The sequence below is a fragment of the Protopterus annectens genome, chromosome 1.part2 (assembly GCF_019279795.1).
Source record: "Protopterus annectens isolate FY-2018-M chromosome 1.part2, PAN1.0, whole genome shotgun sequence".
In the NCBI taxonomy this organism is placed as follows: domain Eukaryota; kingdom Metazoa; phylum Chordata; order Ceratodontiformes; family Protopteridae; genus Protopterus; species Protopterus annectens.
Window position 1 is genome coordinate 126,680,177 of NC_056727.1, and position 23,728 is coordinate 126,703,904.

The window sequence follows — 23,728 nt, forward strand, 5'->3', positions numbered from 1 at the left end:
GAGTTGTAAGCTGTTATGGTGAGTCCACCATATCTTTTCCACAGGGACAAGATTTCTTTGAGAATTAATCATTCTTTTATGCCTGAAGTGGTATCAGAGTTTACTTTACTTTAAGCCAAACTATCCATCTCCCTGTTTTCTTTCCTAAACCTAAAAATGAGGGAGAAAGAATGCTCTATACCTTAGATGTCCACAGACAAATTGGGTACTATCTTGACCGAACTGAATCTTTCAGATCTTCAGATCAGTTCATTTCTTGTGAAGGTAAGAAGGGATAGCCTGTGCCAAAGCAGAGTCTTTACAAATGGTTGTCTTAGGATTTTACCTTTTTTCATACTCACCAGAACAAAACTATTCCAGACAGGGTCAAGGTCCACTTTTACAGGGCCTTGGCTTCATCTGTGGCTTTTTGGAAAGAAATAGATTCTAGAAGTAGTCTACAAGCATCAATCTGGTCCTGTATACATACATATACATGGCATTTACAAGCTTGATTTCTTTTCTAGGTGCAGCAGTGATCTATATGATGAACACTGTACAGTTATTTAAGTAAACTTACCAGAATAGCAGATAATGATCACTGCTGCAGTAGCCACTCCCTTCCTCCATTTCCCTTGTTTATTGGTGTGTTGTTTATGCCAGTGTGTGAATATTTATTTTATTTTTTTTTTTAGCATTGTCCTTTCAGGGCTTAGCCTCCCTCTGATTGTTGGCATGAAAACTCTGATTGACTTGATGACTAAATTTGTCATTAGTCATCTCAGCTCAAGCTGACTGGGCGCTTAGAAGATGCCCTGAAGGTTTGGATGCTGGCCAGCTTTTACATCCTTGGCAAGATATAATCCATATAGCTAACGCTACTGCAGCAGTGATCATTAAAGCATCTGTTATTGTAAGTTTGCTTAACGCAACTGTACTTTCTTCAGAAAAAATCAGCACACAAGGGCATTTAATTAGAGAGAAACACATCTAAATTTAGCTTATCTCTTGAAAACTTAGAGTAATTACTGTGAAATCATCATTTAACAGACCACGTAGCAAATGAAAAACTGAAATATTTTTTTTCATTAAGCATTTTGTATTGAATAGAAATTGTGCTGCTAGCTATAATCCATACTGTGCATGTTCACGCAGTGTAGTAGATGGGTGAACCTTGTACAGGTTTCTTCCTCTTCAGCATGATTCCTTCATTTTCCACTTGCATACTGTGTGAAACTAAGCAAGTCACAAAACTAGAGTATTGCCAAGAAAAAAGATATGACATAGAGAGATAAAATCCTTACTGTGTCCCGTTAGTTCCTCAAGCACTTGCTGGAGTTGGCAGGGGAAGAGGAGGAGGAGTGAATAGGCCACACTTTCTCATCTCTCCTCAGGAGAGGCTTGAGGATAACATGTTAACAGTATGCTGGCTGTTACTGTCAGCCCAGTGGCGATGGAGGCTGAGAACTGCAGCCAGGTTGGGCTTGCAAGCAGATCTTTGAGGCATTCTCACCTTAGGGCCTAAGCAGGGATGCTCCTAATACCACGCCTTATTGCATTTGCATCTTGATAATGCCATACCAGGACATATAGCCATAACTAAGCACATATACCTACCTATGGCAATTGTCTGGCCCTTGCTTCCTGCTAAACCTACTTTGCAAGTTATGAGGGAGGAAAAGTGACTATAGCCTCTGGGTTATGTGGTGAGTAATGCATAAATAGGCAGCTTGGGGTGAAGAAGCTAAGAAAGCGATATCGCACTGCAAGTAGAAATTGATCTGTCACTTGCACAAAAGACATGGATAGACGAAATAACTGCAAAGAGACAGTTGTATTTGTTGGGTCTTACCGGGTTAACAGAGGAGTGAAATGCATTTAAAGTCACTTCCACAGATTCTGCTTTTTTGTTGAGCTGTTTCCTAGCCACCATCTGTAGGGCATCTTAAGCATCTCACTTCAGGTTAAACAATTCCCATATGGAATTGTAGGACTCTAAGGGTGTCCCTGTGAACTTATAACAATGTAGGTTGTAACTCTTCTGTAGTAGATAGCCCGACTTGGGCAAAACCTCGGAAATGTACTGAACTTGAAAAGTAACTGAATTTGGTGGGTAATCTGACTTTTGTAACTGTCTAGGTGAATAACTATGAATACTGAAAATGCAGCTGTGTCTGAGATGTCACAGTATTCTCTTGGTGGCAGTGGTGTGTTCAAGAAGGTTTCTTTGGAACAATGGAATGACATTCCTTGACCCTTCTTTTCATAGTTGTCTTCAGACCTTCTCCAGCTAATTGGTTAAACTTTGGGAAGTAATGGGAGTAACATTCCGGAACTAAATCAAGGCTGTTGTATGCATCTATGACTTTGCTTTTTTAAAAAAAGGAAAGCAAAAACCACCCTAATTCTGATTTATTTGGATTTTTCCAAGCATATTTCTTTCCTCCCTCTTTCTTAACATACTTTACCAGAAGAGACAACTCAGAATGGTCTTTCTTTAGAAGGAGACCACATTTGTCACATCCAAGAAAACATTTATTTCTGTATGTTACAAGACAGTTGAAACAGACCCCTGACTGTCATTATGAAAGAGATGGGATACTAAACAGAGTCAAATTTAACAGTTTCTGATCAAACACAAATGACTAAATTTAATTTTTCTTTTTTTTTTGCCCCCCCCCCCTTCACAGGGCCAAGCCCAATGGCTCCTCTGCCTGTGCCGAATCAGCCCATATGTTCTGTTGTTTCAGGAAGTGGAAATTCTCTGGTAAGGTGATAGCCCTACAAAACGTTTGCCCTGCTTGGGAATTCCCCATGTGCTCTTTCGCTTTCTGCAAGAGTTGGATGGTAGGAAGAGGGTCGTTTTCTATTCTCTGGGGCAGCCTACTCTTTCCCTCTGCTGAACACCCTCCTATGCTGTGGCAACCTTTCCAAGCTCTGCTATAGTTGCTTTCCCAAGAGGAAGTGTGTTTCTGCATGCTGAATTCCCCTTTGCTAGCAGTGCAGTTTGCACAGGGCAGTACGAGCTTGACAGACTCAAGCTCCACAGTCTAGACACCTAGTGTTCCTGCTAGGTGTCACCCATGTACCAGAGGTACAAAGTCTTAAAAAAAATGGTCAGATGGAGTTATTTGCCTGTCATGTGAGTCTTAAACTGTTTCTTTACAATAAAGACATATGTTTGCTATAACTCTTATTCCAGCAAGGCTGGATCAACTAGCAGTGAAGGTATGTACCCTAGGGTGATGCTGGCAACCCTTTTTTGACAGTGGAGCAGGCAGTGTAGGAACTCCAGGATTGGGATGGCATTGAGCAGCTCAGACCTGGCATTCTCACTTCAGAAGCATCTGAAATCTGTAATTTCCACACTGTAGGTAACTTCATGTGCATATACAGTATTACAAGCCTGAATAGTGAGTATGGGCATTTTTCCTCTTACATTATTGGGGCATGTGAGCAAAAGATTTCCAGCTTTAGGTGATGATGGGTGCCTGCCTCCTGACCCTTGCTCCCCACACTGCATCCTCACATGTTGGACACTAGATAAAGCTAATCATTCCTGCAGAGGGGGATCCTGCCTTTGGATATTGTAAAGTACTTAGTGCAGAAATGGAGAGAGCTGAGTTTGTAGGTGTCTGAGAAAGGTTCAGTAGTTCCCTGAATTTTCAGAACCAAACTAGATATCACCTAAAATGTTTTAATTACTTGTATTTGTTTAACAACTAGCTCATCCCACTAAGGTGGTACAGGAGCAGTGTCTAGATAAGTTCCTTGCTCTGAGTCGCATGATAGGCAAACAGAGACTCTAAATTAGACCCAGGTTTACAGAATGAAGCCCGTTACCTGGTAATGACCTTTAATCCTTTGTACTAAACTGATAGAGCAACTAATTTACTGTTCTAAACATTTGAGGAGATTGTTGCTTTCCAATCTTATAACTAAAAATAACATCCTTACATCTGAAGGTGCCTTATTATGGTGATAATTAAGTAGTTATTTATTTATTTTTTGTTACATGGCATTGCTCACTCAGGTATCGCTGTGTGTAATATGTTATTGGTTGTATGATTACAGAATTATTTGCATCATTTAGTCATCAGAGTTTGGATCCCTTTCTGACTTTATCCAGCCTATCCTCATTTCTGACCTCTTCCTTTCCCTGCAACAAATATACAGTCATTGTGGAACCAGTAGGGATGTGCTTAGACTATGTCATGCTGAAAACTAAAAGAAGTATTCACCGAGTCTCAGTTACCTCTGCTTGTATATTATGTTATTTTGATCAGGTTATGTGGCTTCTCATTATTACAAGATTACACCATGGAAAAGTTCTTAGGTTTAGAGCATGTCCTAGTCATCGATTTTTGTCTTCTGTAAATAATGTTGCATTTTACTTGAAAGTACTTTAATAAACATGTTGATGATTTTCATAGGTGCTGTAAGAGTTGGAATGGTAGATGGAGAATTTGTTATTAATCCAACAAGAAAAGAAATGACTTCAAGCACTTTGAACTTAGTTGTAGCTGGAGCTTCTCAAAGTCAAGTTGGTAAGCAGTAAGGATTTTTTAGTTTTTATGTTTTCTTTTTTGTAAATATTTTACTGTTTTAACCATATACTAACCAAAGTAGGAAAGGCAAATGAGGAGTTGTGAAGAGAGGACCTTCTTCTGACTTTTTTTGCTTCCTTTGTTTGTATATCCACTTAGTTAAAACACTTTTTTTGTGGGTTTTTTTTTCAGAAAAAAATTACTGCTTTGTCCTATAAAAATATAAGATTGCACTCCTGTCAGCAAAAGCAAATGAACTGTTATGTCTTGAATTTAATGAGAAAAAAATTATGTTTCTTTCATTTTATTGTTCCATCAATTTAGAAAAAAAAACCTATAACTTTTTATATAAATAATTTGTTTTGATAGCTTTTATATTTGCTCCTCTGAAGAGAATTGTTTCTGGCCAGAATTTGAAAGTATTTACAGGTGACTAGCTCTATCCTTCAATATATTTTTATAAAATATTCAGGACAAAATAGCTGGATGTTCAGTCTCATAATGTATACCGAATGACGTAATAGCAAGTAGTGAAAGTAGACAACAGAATCTCAAGTTTGTGCATGTCTTTTTGGATAAATAAAATGAGTATCTTTTGTTTTGACATATAAATGGTGGAAAATATATTTTAGTGAGAAAAGAATATTACTTTTAGGTCTGATTCCATATAAACACAGTATATATAATTGATTAAGTTTGTTGGCCCGAATATGTCAGTCGCATGTATTTTGAACTGAATGGTAAAGGTGAAGCACCCAAATTGCAATATAGGGCTGCTGGTAATACCTAGTATAATGTAAAATGATATCTTTGAAACTAGTAGAAATATTCTAGATAATTTCTCTGAATAATTGTCTTCAATTGCAAGTTCAACTTCAGTTGCAGGATTCACTTGGTTGGTGATTCCTTTTGTAAAAGTACATACATAGCCTTTTCTTCATGTGTGAGTGTAAAGCTGAGGTAGATTATAAATACAGTAGTGAGAGATTTCCCTTTCAGAAGAAATATGTGATTTTTAATTCTCATGTAATGACTACTCAGTTGTGCTACACTCCAAATACTGAGCAAAAGTATTACTTATTGAGAAGGAAATAGAGTGTAATGTTGAAGGCCTTACTCTGTTAGTGAAATATTTGTGAAACCCCATGTTTGGTAATCTGTGTATAAAAGGTTTTATATATGTGTGTATATATTTACTGCACTTTCTGCTGTTTGTCTTGCAAAAAAAAAAATATCCTTGTTTCCCGACCTAGAATAGTCCCTAATACAGGCTTGCTGTATTCTGGACTTTTGGATAGTTCCTGTGTTGCTCATTTCCTTACTTGGATAGAAGGAAGCTTCTTTGTTCACCAGTGGGAGTTGGGAGCTTTGAGCTGCCTATCTGTCCCTGGAGGAGTGATCCCAGCACAAGAATCTTGTAGTTTATTGGCCGTTTTGGGCTAATTTCTAGCTCTTTCAAGTCCCCCTGTATAAAACCCGCTTTGGCGCGGTTTTTGTGCTTGTTCCTACTCAGCAAAGCTCCTTGTGGTCCTGCAGAGTGGTGCTAGCAGCAGAGAGACAAAAAGAGCGACTGCTTACCTGATTTAAGTATATTTTTCTGCTGTTACCTTTGCGACTGTCCTTTCTCACCAAAAAGTGAGTTATATTTGCTCTTTTGCCTGTTTAAAGCTTGTTATACATTTAATTTATACCTGCACTTTAAAAGTTTGTCTTGTTGTTGAATTTACCTGTTGTGGCTACACACTCAAGTGCGCTAGCCTGTGTTAAATATTTACTGCATTTTCTGCTGTTCGTCTTGCAAAAAAAAAAAAAAACAAAAAAATATCCTTGTTTCCCGCCTTTCCTGACCTAGAATAGTCCCTTATACAGGCATTGCTGTATTCTGGACTTTAGAATAGTTCCTGTGTTGCCCATTTCCTTACTTGGATAGAAGGAAGCTTCTTTGTTTACCAGTGGAAGTGGGGGACTTTGAGCTAATTTCTAGCTCTTTCAAGTCCCCCTGTATAAAACCCGCTTTGCGCGATTTTGCGCATAGCGCAGCATCGGGCTTAAACCTTTTTCGGCTCCACAAAGTCTACTCTTCACTTTTTCCCTTAGAACTGCTTTAACTCTTAAAATAAGGACCCTTTTTTCTATCTAAAGTCCTGCACTTGCACTTGCCCATATAAGCAATTTTATATAAGTTAGCACTAATAAACCAAAAGCACTACATTCCTAGATACTCCCTAGAGCACTCTGCCCCTATTGGTCCTTTTTTGATCAGTTATAAAGGAGTTACCTATACTTTTCTGGCATGACCAAAGGACAGATGCTGGTTTCCTTTCCAGTCCAGCTGGTGAATCTGGGAATCCTGAGGCAATGTTACAACTGCCTCATGTCCACAGACAACCCTCTCCTCCTCCCAACAAGCTCAAATATATGTGAGAGATGCAACCATATAGCCAAACTGGAGGCTGAGCTCTCTCAACTCAGTACTGACCCAGTCAGTCAGGAGGAGAAGGTAACCACACACACCACAAATCCAGTCTCACATAGACCTACCACAACGTCTAACCAAACACATAAACACACCAAAACATATTCGGAGGCTGTAAATAAGAATCTGCCTAAACAGCAGAGACCTCCAAAGCAGACATCCAAGCACCTGCTACCCCAAAACAAAACAAGTGTAACACATAATTCACAAAGCCAGTGTGCCAAACAAACCCAGCCCTTAAGGCTAAACAACACACCTGATACACTTGTAATAGGTGACTCTATTGTCAGACACACTGACGTCCCACTCACCAGACTAAACAAGGAGAGGGTCACGGTAAGCTGCCTGTCGGGCGCCAGGATCTGCCATATAACGCAAGCACTCAGATCACTCCAAAGCAAGTACAAATATGACTCTGTCATTGTCCAGGCTGGTGTGAATGACCTGAGACGTACCTCCCTGGACTACATGAAAAGAGACATAGAGGAGCTCTCTGATCATGTAGCCCAGGCCGGTATGACCCTGACCTTGAGTAGCATCTTACCCTCACCAAGAATGATGCCACAGTATAAAGACAAAATGATCGATTTTAACAATTGGCTAAAGTATTGGTGTCATTCAAAGGGGATCCAGTGTCTGTCAGCCTGGGGTGACATGCTCGACACACCACGTTGCTTCGCTAGGGATGGATTGCACCTGTCACCCCTGGGCTTTTGGATACTGGCAAAGGCTCTTGCCACCCCCATAGTGCCTTTTTTAGGCAAGGCTCAAAGGACAAACCCACCTCCATAGATAACACAGGGAAAAAGAAACTAAGGGTAACGCTACTCAACGCCAGAAGTCTAAACCTCAAGATGCACACACTCGAAGCTCTCCTCAGTATGGAGAATATCGACATCTGTGCAGTAACAGAAACCTGGTTCAAGGCTCCCGAGAGCATACCAGCACTACCAGGCTACACCTCATACCATGCTTTTTGGCACCAAAACTCGGACCGAACCACAAAAGGAGGGGAGTATCCATATTCATAAAAGATACTCACACCTCCAGGTTAGTGGCACTGCATGAAGCAGCAGAGACCATCCATGTACAACTAACAGTGGGCAAAACTGCCTTTCAATTTATAGCCTGCTACAGACCACTCTCCCAAACTCAGGAACCTCACTCAGCCTTCCTGAAAACACTGGAGAATATGAAGCTCTCTCCAAATACCATTATACTGGGTGATTTCAACTACCCAAACATAGACTGGGGGCATTACTCAAGCCCCAACGCCCTAGCCCAAAGGTTCCTTGAATTTGTAAACTCAAATGGTATGGAACAACTAGTCACCACTCCCACAAGAGGGGAAAACATACTGGACCTAATCATCACCAACACGGGGACTCTGTGCTCCACACCAGAAGTATACCCCTCATTGGTAAGATCGGACCATAAATTAATCTCACTGGACATCCACATCCCGAACCCACCCCCAGCCCAGAAAACCACAGTGAAAAATTTCTCAAAAGCTAACTTCACACTTCTCAAAACCGAGGTGACATCCTTCAAAGCTCCCGGGCCAGCGGAAACTACGGCCCAAACTGCAGAAACCTTTATAAACGCATTTTATGGACACCTTCAGGAATGCATGGGTCATGCAATCCCAAATAAAACCAAGACCCAATCCTCCAAAGGCAGGCGTTCAATCTGGTGGACCCCAGCCATAAATAAGCTTTACAACAAAAGGAGGAAGCTACTACATGATAGAGCTAAATCCCTAAAAGGGAAAGCATCTCTGATCAGTACTAGCAAAAAACTACGGTCCCTCATAAAATCATCCAAGGCCAGCTTCGAGTGAAAGATTGCACAGGACACCAAAGATAATCGCAAGGCCTTCTTATGTTAGAAACCTGGGTGGCATCTCCCAGATATGTTAAGAGTTAATCCAAAATGACAAAAAATACACTAAACCCACAGACATAGCCAACATCCTGGCAGACCGGTTCAGTGCAAACCCCCCCCCCCTCCAAAAGAGCAAATATCTATCCCAGCAGAGAGTCGCTTCCCTGGCATCTCAGATGCTCAGGTGAGAGCTGCCCTCTCCAAGGCAAAAAACACAGCATCAATGGGACCGGATGGTGTGCCGGGCTGCATCCTACATGAGCTTCAAGAAGAACTAAAACCTCATATAAAGTTAGTGTTCAACCTCAGCCTTAGTACAGGATATTTATCCAAGGAATGGCATACAGCGATAGTGGTCCCACTTCACAAAGGCGTGCCTCAACGGACCCTGGAAACTATCTCCCCATAAGTTTGACTAGCCTGGTCTGCAAAGCTATGGAGCAGATCATCATGGAGCCCATAAACAAAGATATTGGGGACCTGCAGACACTGGCTTTAAGAGTAGATCCTTCCTCCTGAACCTGGTTGACGACTTTGAAACAGTCACCAAGGCCATGGATGAAGGGAAGGTAGTCCACACAGCCTACCTGGACCTCGCAAAAGCCTTTGACACAATACCCCACTCGGGCATCATAAATAGGCTCTCCAGCTTAAATATCAACCCCTATGTCATAAGATGGGTTGCAAACTGGCTCAAGGATAGAACCCACATGGTCAGAATTGCGGGAGCCATGTCAGACTCTAAACCAGTTACTAGTGGCGTCCCACAAGGCTCAGTCCTGGGACCTCTCTTGTTCGGTATATATTTCTCTGAGGTACAGGCTAACACGGGAGGACTATGGCTGACCAAGTTCGCAGACGACTGCAAACTGGGTGCCATAATCGACTCACCAACTGACAGACATCCTCCAAAAGGGTCTCACAGAGACGGGTAAAACTGGTGCCAGAACCATGGCCTAAAGCTAAATGCCAAAAAGTGCATAGTCATCCCCTTTGGGAAAAACAAAGTGTCCACAAATTACCACATAGGTGGTAATCCATTAAGCACGGAAGAAGTAATTAAGGATTTGAGGACCCAAGTGGATAGCAATCTTTCCTTTGACAATCACGTCGCCAAAGTGGTTAGAAAGACCTTCTATATAGCCCACCTTATCACGAAAGGGTTCACATCTAAATCAAGAGAGGTCATTGTGCCCCTCTACTCATCACTCATCGGGCCCATAATAGAATACAATGCCCCATTTGGGATGTACCTTACCCGACACCTGCAGCAACTGGAAAGACCCCGAAAGTACCTCACCAAGAGGATCAAGGGACTCAAACAGATGACCTATGCTGCCCGGTTAAAAACTCCAGCTATACTCAGTTGCATATTGCCTACTCAGAGGCGACCTGTGCCTGACATACAAAGCCATGTCAAAACCAGATTTAATGGACATGCTCCACCTCAGAAAATCCAAATCCCTTAGAGCTATGCACTCGAGGGATTTAAACCTCAGCACAGAAATTAATAGAACATGCTGGAGGGACAGATTTATAACCCAGAGGCTCCCATCACTCTGGAATAGAATCCCAGTCCATGTCAGACAGAGCCCCTCACTGCTCCTCTTCAAGAGAAATCTTGACAAGTGGATGGGAGATCGTAGGTTTACCCCGGGGATCACTTCTGCATCACTGCTAGACAGAGGCACAGTAAACTAACCTTAAAAGGGTATAGTAAACTCATTTAAAAGGGTGGCAAAAGCCAAACACACTCTGGCTAGGCTTGTAAATGCCCTAGGGCAGATAGCCTAGTATCAACCTATGAAACCTATATATATATATATATATATATATGTGTGTGTGTGTGTGTGTGTGTGTATATATATATATATATATATATATATATATATATATATATATGTGTGTGTGTGTCCCTTTGTGACTTCTTAATGAAACTTGTAGATAATGAGCACAGGTTACCACCTAAGACCACCATTCTGTCCTTTGTTATGTAAATAAAGCTGAGTGCTGAATTTGGCTTCAACATATTGTCACACATGGCCTTTTCATGATGACAAATTTGCAGTCACAAAAATGTTTTTTCTCTGAAAAAAGTGTGTTTCTTTATACTTCTGATATAATGATATTTCAGCAAATGTATATTCTAGACATGATCGCACACCAAACTGTAAAGAATCTCTTTTTTAGAATACTATTAAATGCAACTGTCTTACTATCGTATTTCTTATGTTGTAAGAGGAATGTTTTAAACTTGCATGTAACATACCAGCTAGAACTTCATTATGAGTGCTCTTGTATATCAACAGCATATTTTCTCTAAAACGTTTCTTATGATACATAAATTCATTTTCTCTTTGTCGATTATTTAAAACTGTATAGCTCATCAGATGAGGAACTGAAGGCACAGCTGCAGGTTGTCAAAACTTTTTCAAATGGTATAAGAATGTCATTTGGTCTTGATAATTGTGCAAAAGCAGCCTTTAAAGCAGGTAAACTGCAGCACCAGGAAAACAGTTTGGGACAAGAATGTGATATAAAAGAACTTGAGCAAGTAGGAGTGTATAAATATTTGGGAATTGATGAAGAATCAACAATAAAACATGAACAAATGTGAATAAAACTTAATGAATACTTTAGAGGACTTAAATTAATTCTGAAAACAGCGTTGACATCTAGGAGCAAAATTCAGGGTATAAACCAATTTGCTTTTCCTGTCCTAACTTACAGTTTTGGAGTGATTGACTGGCCCAAAATGTATTCGACAGATTAGACAGGAAAACAAGAAGGATGCTTTATGCTCACCAAATGATTTATAAAAATCAATGCATAGTATATCAAGATTATATATTCCCCGTTCCGAAGGAGGGATGGGCCTCCTTGAAACTGATTACATGTATAGATCTGCAGTCATGGGAGTCTACACATATCCGCTGACCTCACAAGATCCAAATTAGTGAAAGTCTTGAAACATGAAGAGAATAAATCTAAGATGACTTCTCTGCTTAATTTAGCAGAAGCATATCGGTGTCAAGCAGGAATGGAAATCAAACCAGAAGCAGATAAAAATCAAGCAGCAACTGAATGTGCCAAAAACCAAACAAAAGAATATAAGGTGAAGGACCAGATGAGAAGGCAAGAAATGTGGAAAAAGCATAAATATAGTTGCAAATATAGAAAACTTCTGGAAGAACCTCATGTTGATCAGGAACAAACACAGGAATGTTTAAGGATAGGCAAATTCAAACCAAGAGATGAAAGGTTAACATTGGCAGCCCAAGATAGTGGGCTACATGCACATTGGTTTACAAAGTCCATTGAACATGAGGGAGAAACGGACAAATGTAGGTTTTGTAAAATCAAACTGGAAACAGCCGCACACCTCGTTGCAGGGTGTGACATCCCAATGGCAGAAGCACTGTATACTGAAAGGCATAATAATGTGGCAAGACTGTTGCACTGGGGATTATCCAAACATTATGGTGTTTAAGTGGCTGAAAAACACTGGAAACATGAGCCACAAAGCATCATAGAAAATGAAGTTTATATCACACGGGATCACCCATTACCAGCAGTTCAAAAGATCGATGCTAGAAAAATGGATATAGTGGTCCAAGAAAAGAAGACAAAAGTAGAATTTATCATTGAAATTGCTACACCCAGTTACTACAGTGTCTTGCATACAGAGAGGGACAGTCATAAAATATCAGGATCTGCAGCCAAAAATGAGAGGGATGTGGAAGAAAGATACCCAGACAGTACCAGTAGTAGTTGGAGCAACGGGTCTTATAAAAAAGAATAAAAAAGAATTAGTAGTATTTGGAGCAACGTGTCTTATAAAAAAGAATTGCAGTCGTATTTAGATATGTTACCAATCCATGTAACCCCATACGAATTGCAGGAGTCATTACCGTGCATACTGCGAGTGGTGCGAAGAGCACTTTTGGCTGACATCAAAGATTGAAACAATACTAATTTCATTAACTTTACTCGTACTTTGACTTAGGAATGGGGTCCATTCCCATCATAGTATTAGAAACCCAAAAGATATGGAGAAATTAAATTGGAAATATGCTGGCATATAATCCCAGTATTCATAATCTCCTCAGCTAGGTCATCTAATGATAATAAACAAGTTACTAGTGTATTGCCAATAGTAAAGGTACTAGAAAAGTAAGATATGACCAGCCTCTGGGATATTTCATTAAATGTGACATCATAGCAAGGAATCGGTGTGAGTTTAGAGTAAGTTGCAGCACATAATATATATATGTTAAGTATGTGCATGCATATGTGTGTGTGTGTGTGTGTGAATATGTGTATTGTCGACACTTCAAAATGCTGAATTTCATATGACCGAGACCATATGATCAACATCTGAAATGCTGACAGTGCAGAACCGGCATCTCCGTACAGTGTGGAAACTGTAGTGTAATCTCAGAGTTGGTATATTTAAGTTATGGGGGTTTTGGGGGACGGAGCCCCCCACGGGGGGTGCAGGCAGGCTTGCCCTCCAGCTAGCAGTGTTTAGGTAAGTGTTTGTTGTTTTTTACTTTTGTTTTTCATATGTTCAACATTACAAATGTTGATCATATGGTCTCGGCCATATGAAATTCGGCATTTTGAAGTGTCAAACATATGAAGTAGCTCCATATATGTATACACACATATGTATATGTATAGGATCATAGGAGATTACTAGGCTAATGGCCCTGGGGCCCTTCCAAGCCTAGCCAAAAGTTTTTCCCTAAAAAGAAACCTCAGTCAGCCCCTGTCGGTGAGGGACACAGGTAGAACCCCCTGGGACAAATTTGTGGTTTCCCATCCACTCATCAAGGTTGCACTTGTAGAGGGTCAGTCAGATGCTCTGTTTGACACGTTTGGGAAATCTATTTCAGAGACTGGGCAGCCTCTGAGAGACAAACCTGTCTCTCCAGCAGGTTTTGTTGATGTCACATATTAGATTCAGGCCTTTTGAGCGGGTAGTGCGTGAGGAGTTAGACTTATGGATATGGAGCATCTCTAGTAGGGCAGCATCCGAGATTGCCTTGTAGACAAGACACAAATCACCCCTGAGCAGTCTGTACCATACTGAGTAGAGTGATAGTGATTTGAGCCTGTCAGCATAGGATAGGTGTTGGAGGCCATGGATTCTCTCTAAGATATTTCAGTGGCCTTTCCAGTTGGTGCAGATGTTTGGAGAGGTACATCCCAAATGGGGTGTTGTACTCAATTATTGGTCTAATGAGGGAGAAGTATAAAGAGGTAATAACCTCCTTTTTTATGGTTGCAATCCATTTACTTATGAGAGAACCAAGTAAAAGACTTTTCTGACCACTGCCGCTACATGATGGTCGAACGTTAGGTTATCAACCTGAGTGCCCAGGTGTCTCACCACAGGTTGTGTGCTTAGGGGGTTGCCATTGATGTGGTAATCAATAGGGGTCGTGTTTTTGCCAAATGGTATGATGATACATGTTTTTGCATTTAGCTTGAGGCTGTGACTTTGGCACCAGTCATTAGTTGCTGTGAGACCCTCTTGCATTATGTTAACATCATTTGGGGAGTCAGTGACAGCACCCAACTTAGTCGTCTGCAAACTTGGTCAGCCACATGCCTGTTGTCTTTGCCTGGACCTCTGAGAAATAGATGCCAAACAGTAGGGGTCCCAGGACAGATCTCTGAAGAACTCCACAAGTGACAGGTCTGCTGTTGGAGGTGAGGGTGCCTATTTTGACTTTGAGGGTCCTGTCAATGAGCCAGTTGGCCACCCACCTGATGAGATAGGGATTTATGCTAAGTTGTGTTAGCTTTTTGATGATGCCCAAGTGGGGGATTGTGTCAAAGGCCTTGGCCAAATTAAGGTAAGCTGTATGTACTGACTTTCCGTCATCCAGGGCCTTGGTGATAGTTTCAAAGAAGTCAGCCAGGTTCAACAGGCAAGGTCTACCCTTGACGAATACGAACTGGGTGGGGTCAAGTGCTTGGAGAATTGCCTATGTCTTTGTTTATGAGATCCATAATAATGTATACACACACATACACACGTGTATACGTGTGTGTGAAAATATATATATAATGTGTGTGTGTGTGTGTGTGTGTGTGTGTGTGTGTGTGTGTGTGTGCATATGTTTATATAAATGCACATACACAATATGTAATTTGTGTTGTATATAATGAGCACTTATGAAATGGAATATATTTTATGCACATTCACATATATAGATTCCATATTTTGCACGTGTGTATATCTATATTTTAATGTATGAGTATATTTATATATAATTATGTTTTATATATAGTGGCAAATCATATCTGTAATGCAGTGAAAAAAGCTGACCTGCACAAGCAGTTTTTAGTGATTTGAGAAAATGGTGATGTTCTTCGTGTTTCACTGTTGCAGTCATTACAATTGGGTTATCCTGCTGGCAGGCTACCCACAGTCGGCCTGAGTTCCAAAGTCTAGGTCCGGCATCGGTTGCTGTCGCCTCTTCCCTGACGTCAGTGCGCCAGGGGTGTAAAAGATGCAGCTGACACCATTTTCTTCAGTCTTTCTTGCCGCACGGTGCCCGAAGCAAAAGCAGTTCACAAGTGCTGGTCGGCCGACTCCTGAAGTTTTCAAATTCGAATTTCAGATCCGAAGTCTTCATTAAAGCTAAGTACCCCGTTGGGGAAACTTTTTTCTTGCTCCAGACCGATGTCAGAAAAAGTTAATAACTGTATTTCTTGTGGGAAGCAAATACCTCATAAGGATTTTCATTCTTACTGTATTCCTTGCCTAGGCCCTGACCATAACGTTGCTAGTTGATGGTTTTGTGCTAGATTTAACCAACGCACTATTAAGCGTTGGTACGATTTTGCATTCCATTACTTTGGCAGAAGATTTAATTATATAATGCCATCGGATCAGCCAACTACCGGAGTTTACAAAAAAACGAAAAGAAAAAGAAAAGGACAGGCATCTGAGATACAAAACCGACGACGAAGCTTCTTCTAGGCCTGTCGCCGGTTCGCCGGTTTTCAGTGAGGCGCTTTCGCAGCCCCTGACGCTCGCTACGTCAGAGCCACAGGCCGCTTCCAACTCCCACGTGGAGCCGACTGGGCCTCTAAAAACTCGAGGTATTGGACACACTGAAACTATTCCCTCAGATGGGTCTGGAGCCGCTGAGCAGGCATCGGCTTCTGAAGGGTGTTTTCAGGCCTACACAGTTATATGTGAAACCTACTTCAGCTACAAAGGTAAAGACTAAAGCAGCTCTAAAGACAAAGAAACAAGTACAGCATTCACCTGGACAGGCCTCCATGCCTAAAAAACAGATGCTTAAAATGGCCGAAGACCTTATTACTTTGATCAAGGGTTCCCATCCCCCTCCTGAAAAGAGGCCTAGGCAAGAGTTAGAATATGAATCTTCAGACCAGGTTTCCATTTCCTCTGATTCCTCCTCTGTACAGGATTACTCTATTCCTCCCTATGAGGATTCTGATGCTGAAGAATCTATCCCTTCAGCCTCTCCTCCTGAGGATTATTCTTTTGGGGAAACACTGCATACTATGAGGGAGCATTTCCACTGGGAGAGCCAAGACTACTCAGAATCCAAGAAAAGGCTCAGGGATTTCCTTTTATTGAACCCGCACAGGCCCCTTGCTATCCCGCCTTTTTAGACATTGTAGATGATGTATTATCAGAGTCCAGTTTTTCTCCAGACTCTCTACCACCAGCCTCTGTTAAGCCAGACAGATACTACAGGGTTCCTGATTCACATAAATGTCTCTATAAGAACCCTGCAGCTGACCTAGAAACCATCTCTCAGGGTCCCAAAGGGGTCAAGGCTTCTACTGCAAAAAACCCTATCCCCTCTGATAGGGATTCTAGGGCCCTAGACAGATGAGGCAAAAAGATTTATACCTCTGCTACCTTGGCTGTAAGAGCCTTAAATTGCCAATTTCATATGCTTAAGTATCAGCAATATTTTATGTCTTTGCTTAAACAGAAAATGTCAGCAAATGCAGAATGTGCAGACAATAAAGAAATGCAGGATTTATTACATGCAGCTGAACAAGTTGGAAAGCATACTTTGCAATGTGGTTTTGATTCTCTTGAGGCCTCCTGCAGGGCTGCTGTTACAGGCTCTGTCATTAGGAGGCATGCTTGGTTAAAAGAACAAAATTTGCTGGATCATGTTAAAGCAAAACTATTAGACGCTCCTTTACAGCATGATACTTTGGTGCTAAAGCAGAAGAGGTGATGAATGAAAATGGAGGACAAAGCTAAATCTATGCAAACAGTCAAGGATTTCTTGCAGTACAGCCTCCCAGATTTAGCAGGAACTGGCCTACAAAAAATTGGTCCTTTCCAGTGTCAGATAGACCACAAAGGGGCAGATACAGATGCCCCAGTGGCAGATCACAGCCCCAAGGCTCATACAGGCCTAAACAATGGGGTGCTTCTACCTCCAAGAGCGGAGAAGAAAAATCACAGCCATACAGGAAATGGTCTCAATGACTTTCCACTTCCAGCACCAAGCACTTATCTGTTGGCAGCCCCTTTGGGGGGGAAGTAAGGACTTTTTTCACAAAATCGGCACATGATCACCCAGGACAAATGGGTTCTTAATATAGTTTCACAAGGCTACAGGTTCCACTTTCACAACCTGCTAAGGCAAAACGGTATGCCAGACCTGCCACACAATCAATGGTCAGAGGCACAAAAACAATTTTCATCCCTCATGAACATGAGGGCCATTCAACAAGTACCAGATCAAGAGCAGGGTCAAGGATTCTATTCAAGACTGTTCTTGGTACCCAGAAAAGACAAATCCTGGAGACCAATACTGGACCTATCTATTCTAAACACATATCTGGATAATTCAAAATGTTGACTCTACAGCAGCTTCTGCCCATGTTTGGCAAGAAGGCTTGGCTTGTGACTTTAGATCTAAAAGAGGCATACCTGCATGGCCCAATCAGACAAACATGTAGAAGATACCTCAGATTCAAAACTGGCTCAATGCACTACCAATTCTCTGCACTGCTCTTTGGCTTATCTACTGTGCCCAGGGTCTTCACAAAGTGCCTGGCACCAGTAATTGCATTTTGCAGACAGAGGAATACAAATATATCCTTACTTGGACGACTGCCTTATTCAAGCGGAGAACAAGGACATTCTACTACAGCATCTGACGTCTGTAAAAATATTACTGACAAGTCTAGGGTACACAGTAAACGAGAAGAAATCAAAACTCGTACCCTCTCAAGAGATAATATTCCTGGGTGCAAGCTTAAATACAACTGCCCAGATGGCTTATCTCATGCCAGACAAACACAGACAACTGACTACTTATTTCAAAATGTTGGCAACAAAGACCCAGTTATCTGCAAGAAAATTTCTGCAGGCCTTGGGTTTCATGGCATCCTGCATTCTGCTAATTCCATATGCAAGACTGCATATGAGGAAACTTCAATGGTATCTAAAAAGTGTTTGGACTCAACATTGCCACAGCCTGGAAACAATAATTACCCTCATTCCCTACCTGCAACAGGCATTTCGATGGTGGGCAAAAGCCTGTCACCACAACACAGGACAGCCATTCACCTTACCCACAGCCAGGCAGACATTGACAACAGATGCATCAGATTATGCCTGGGGGGCCCATATGGCAGGAAGATGTATTCAGGGCACATGGTCCGCAAGTCAAATGCATCTACATATCAATCAAAAAGAGATGCTAGCTGTTCAGAATGTCCTAACAGCCTTCAAGGATCAACTTCATCCAGGACAACTACTAATAAAAATGGACAATACTACAGTCATGTGGTACATAAACAAGCAGGGAGGCACACATTCCTATCCCCCCTGCAGGCTAGCCATGAACTTGTGGCACGCAGCATTGACTTACCAAGTACATCTGCAAGCACAATTCCTGCCAGGAAGGAAAAATACTCTGGCAGACGAACTAAGCAGAAACCTAGTGGATCCGCCACGAGTGGAAATTAGATCCACAAGTCTTCAGCATGATAACAAGGACCTGGGGATGCCCGGACATAGACCTGCCTCACCTCACAACTACCAACTACAAAGATTCTGCACAAGGACTTATCACAAGTAAACATGGAAAGTGGATGCTCTGTCTTTCAGCTGGAAAAATCTAACAGTATATGCCTTTCCTTCTCTACCTCTCCTCCCCAAGGTACTCCTCAAGGTCAGACAAGAGAAACCAAAAATGATACTGATTGCCCCAGACTGGCACTGCCAGCACTGGTACCCAATCCTAAAGAGCTTGTCTCACTGCCCAGCCTGGACATTACCTCAAATTCCTCACTTATTGACCCAACAAGACAGTCAGATACTGCACCTGGCGGCATGGCAGATGATATAGCTTCTCAAGACGCACCTCTCTCTAAAGCAGTAATGGATGTTATTTTGGAGGCCAGGAGGCGTAGCACCAGAAAATCTTATGCAGACAAATGGAAGAGATTCTGTGCTTGGAACCAAGCACAAGGTATTGACACAACTGTTCCAAATATTCCTCAGATTTTGCAATACTTAACTGAGATGCTGGATAAAGGCCTTTCCTTTTCATCAATTAAAATTCATGCCTCTGCCATTTCAGCTCATTACAATACAGAACCACCTATTTTTTCTCATCCGTTACTAAGGCAGTACCTCAGAAGGGCCAAAAACATAAGACCGCCAAGGAGAGCACCAATACCTGCATGGGACCTCAACTACATCTTGGAAAAACTCACACTGCCTTCATTTGAGCCAGCCTCTGCAACTGATATAAAATTCTTATCCTGGAAAACAGCTCTGCTCCTAGCAATAACCTCCGCTAGAAGAGTCTCAGAGTTACAGGCACTCATGGCTGTGGAACCTTTTATCATTTTCCATCCTGACAGGGTTTCGCTGAGGACAAACCCTACATTTATGCCTAAGGAAGTGTCCAATGTGGCCCTTAACCAAACAATTAATTTGCCTACTTTTTATCCAAATCCACAGAATAAGGGTGAGAGAATTCTGCATTCTTTGGAAATTCACAGACAGCTACGCTTCTACTTGGACAGAACTAAAGCTTTCAGAAAGACTGATCAACTTCTAGTGGCATATGCTGCAGCATCACAAGGAAAGCCTATTTCAAAACAGACAATTTCAAAGTGGATAGGCCATTGCATTCGTTTCTGCTATTCACAGCATGGCAAATCAGTGCCTAAGGGCATTAGGCCATATTCAACCAGAGCAGCAGCCACTTCAGCAGCCTTCCTCAGAGGAGTACCAACCAAAGACATCTTAGAGGCTGCAACTTGGAGTTCATTGCATACCTTTACAAAGCACTATCACTTACCTCTGTACTCTAAATCCAGGGCAGGCTTTGCCACTGCTGTTCTGCAGGGCCTTATAGCCTGTCCTAATCCTATTTAGCTCCAGACTCCCAACCTTAGCTTTGGGATTCAACCCAATTGTAATGACTGCAACAGTGAAACACGAAGAACATAGTACAGTTGTGTACCTACCATAAATGTAGATGTTCGAGTGTATTCACTGTTGCAGTCCAGGTTACCCTCCCACCATCCCCCTTTTTTTTTGCTGGGACCTATCTGTACTTTTCTACTCTATACAGCCTATGTGGTGTATTTGCTTGCAGATGAAGGAAAAGTTGTTTTTTGTGCATGCATGCTTATTGGCATAATTTAGCCTACCATTTTAGGGGCACCTGACATCTGGGGCAAGAAAAACTGAAGAAAATGGCGTTGGCTGCATCTTTTATATTCCTGGCGCACTGATGTCAGGGAAGAGGCAACAGCAACCGACGCCAGACCTAGACTTTGGAACTCAGGCCGACTGCGGGTAGCCTGCCAGCAGGATAACCCAGTTGTAATGACTGCAACAGTGAATACACTCGAACATCTACATTTATGGTAGGTACACAACTGTACTTTTTACGCCATATTTGACAAACTACCAACCTAGAAACACCTAGGATAAGTACTTTTTGCATACTGCGTTACTGTGATGAGTTAATGTGAAGCCTGAAACATCTTTCATTATGTCTATATTTAGAGATTATGCGAAGACTAAACTGCTAAAACTCACTGATGACCCAGCTAAATACAAAATCCCCTTCCAGCTTGATGACCACACTGCTTATGTGGACTTCTTTACCTCCAAATTGTATGCACATGTGAGTAGCTTCATAGATGTGTGTGTCTCCCTCCAAAATTGCCAAATTTAAAAATAAATCTTTGTAGTGTAACCCAAATATAAATAGGCTCTATATTACAAACACAGAAAAATGAGTTTAATTCTCAAAATTCTTTTATTTAACATTTGTTTACTGGGAAAGTCTGAGTTGGAACGAAGCCAATTTTCAGTAGAGGCCCGGGGAGAAACACTCTAGGCGCATGTCTTTGTAATGTTGGAGGAAAACCGAGTACCTGGAGCAAACCCACATGAACGCAGGGAGAACATGCAGACTCCACACAGAAAGCAATCCAGCCGAGAATTGACCAAGAGAACCTCTTGCTGTGAGGTGACAGTGCTACCACTGCACCACTGAGAGATGCCAAAACACTCCTGCTAAATTTAACATGAAACTCCAGACCCTGATCAAAACAACCAAAGCTAGATATGATGTGAAAATAGTCACCTAGGTAAAGGATGACAACAAAGCCACATTTAACTTTGTTACAAACCTCAGAAACAGTGCCCAGCATGACTTCCAAGATGGCTGCACATTGAGTAACAGCTTAACTCTAGCTGTCCCTGTGTGAAAGCCGAAACTGAGCAGAAAAGGCAAGTAGACTTTTGTCTTTGAGTAAATCTCAGTAACTGGCTAGTAAGTGTACTGCCTGGATGGCAGGAAAAAAGAAATACAAAGCACCTGGAAAAAAATCCACTACAAAACGTGAGAAAGAAACACTGACTGAGAAAATTTCTGCTGCTGTTCACCAAAAAGCAATGCAACCTCCAGACATGACTCCAGCAACCTACAGGAGGATGTAAGACAACTGCACACAGACTTGGTTAAAATAAATAAAACGCTGATGGAGTATATCTACACAAACAAAAAAAGGCTAGAAAAATGAAAGAAGCTCTAAACAGATATTCAGATGAGGTGATAAAGCTGCAAAAATCAGAGGTTGAAATGAAGAAAAGACTGGCTGAATGATATTGCTCAGGAAGAGATGTGTCAAAAATAGAATTAGAGGACAGAGCACTTAAGGAAAACCTGAGATTTTCAGCTACACCAGAGAAGCTGCAAGGAACAGACTGCATTAATTTTATGAAAGCACAAATAAGCAACTGGGCTGGTTTTCCACAGCAAGAATTGTTAGTTGAAAGGGCACATCATGTTTATGCTCCAAACCTGGCTATGAGAAAGCAACCTAGACCTTTAGTAGTAAAGATGCAAACCTGCCAGCAGAAGTTAGTTTTGACAAAGCTGTGGCAGAAATTACTTCTGAAAATATAGCTAGAGTGTGGGATAAAATTAAGATGGAGTTTAAAAGTAAGGTGGAAATAAAAGAAAGGGAGCTATGGTTAAGATGTAATAAGAATTATCTAGAGGGACAAGAAGAGGATCAGCTGCAGAATGCTAAGCAGAAAATAAGGGATTTACCTCAATAATATGCGTAAGTTTAGAAAATTGCTCTTAAGCAATTGTTTGATTATAACAGTAGAGCCCAAAAGCTTTTAGCACAACTCAGACAACAGAAAGTAGAAAGGGCTGCTGCCATGCTTAGGGAGCCTATAACAAGGAAGGTAACGAGATCCTGTAGAGGTATTAGAAATATTTTGGAAATTCTGCGAAAGTCTGTATAAAGCAGAGAAATATTGAAATCAAAAAAGGAACAAATGGAAATGTTTATGGAAGAATTAAATATGCCAAGGTTAGAGGTGGATGAGGCTCACGTACTAACAGTTAGGATTGGAGGAGATGAGATGAAAATTGTGATGTATAACCAATCTACAGGAAAGTCCCCAGGAATAGATGGTATTCCTGTGGAAGTTTGGAACCTAGGAAGGAAGAAACTGATAAAAGATCTGGAAAGTTTTGTTTGTTTAACAGTATTTTAAGAGAAATGCCAGCATCCTGGAAGAAAGCAATGGTAGTTGTAATACCTAAACAGGGTAAAGATCCATCAGACCCCTCTTCATACAGTTCCATTTCAATACTAAACCATGATTATAAAGTGTTCATGTCTATAAAGGCTAAAAGAATGACAAAAGTAATGCCAAAATTGATAGATATGGATAAGTGTGGTTTTGTGTAGGGGAGGCAAACATTTGACAACATTAACAGAACATTGAGGATCCAGAGGGGAAGCAGAATGTAAGAAGATGCCATTCTTATTCATATGTCTTGATGCAGAGAAAGCATTTGACAGAGTAAGCTGGGACTTTGAGTAGGGCAATAGAAGCATTTGCATTTCCTGAAAAAAATTATAAGGTTGATTAGGGGATATATGAGGGTTCGGAGGCAAAAATTAAAGTGATGAAGTCTTCTCTCATAATTTTTGCTTGAGCAGGGGTATCCTCTTTCCCTTTTGTTTGCATTATATGGCAAAGAAAATAAGGGACTCAGAAATTCAAGGATGTAATTGGTATGGTAGTCAAGCAAAGCTGGCTCTGTTTGCAGATGATATTATTTTTATACCTGACAAAACCAGAAAGAGATATTAGTGTGTGGAGCATTTTGAAACAGTTTCAAATCTTTTTGGGATACAAAATTAATGATGCTAAAACAAAGGCAATAACATTAAATTATGTACCCATGCACAAATTGGTTCAGTGGTATCCGTATTTATGGGGATATGTTAACATGAAGTATTTAGGAGTATGGATTAA

The 23,728-nt window shown here is 41.2% G+C and overlaps 1 protein-coding gene across 1 annotated transcript in view; it reads left to right on the plus strand.

Annotated features, from left to right (window-relative positions):
- Nucleotides 1-23,728, plus strand: part of PNPT1 (polyribonucleotide nucleotidyltransferase 1) — a 1,644,852-nt gene that overhangs the window by 126,680 nt on the left and 1,494,444 nt on the right. Inside the window, exon 8 of the mRNA XM_044055211.1 lies at nucleotides 4,413-4,526. Coding sequence (XP_043911146.1) covers nucleotides 4,413-4,526 — 114 coding nt within the window. The remainder of the gene's footprint in view (nucleotides 1-4,412; nucleotides 4,527-23,728) is intronic.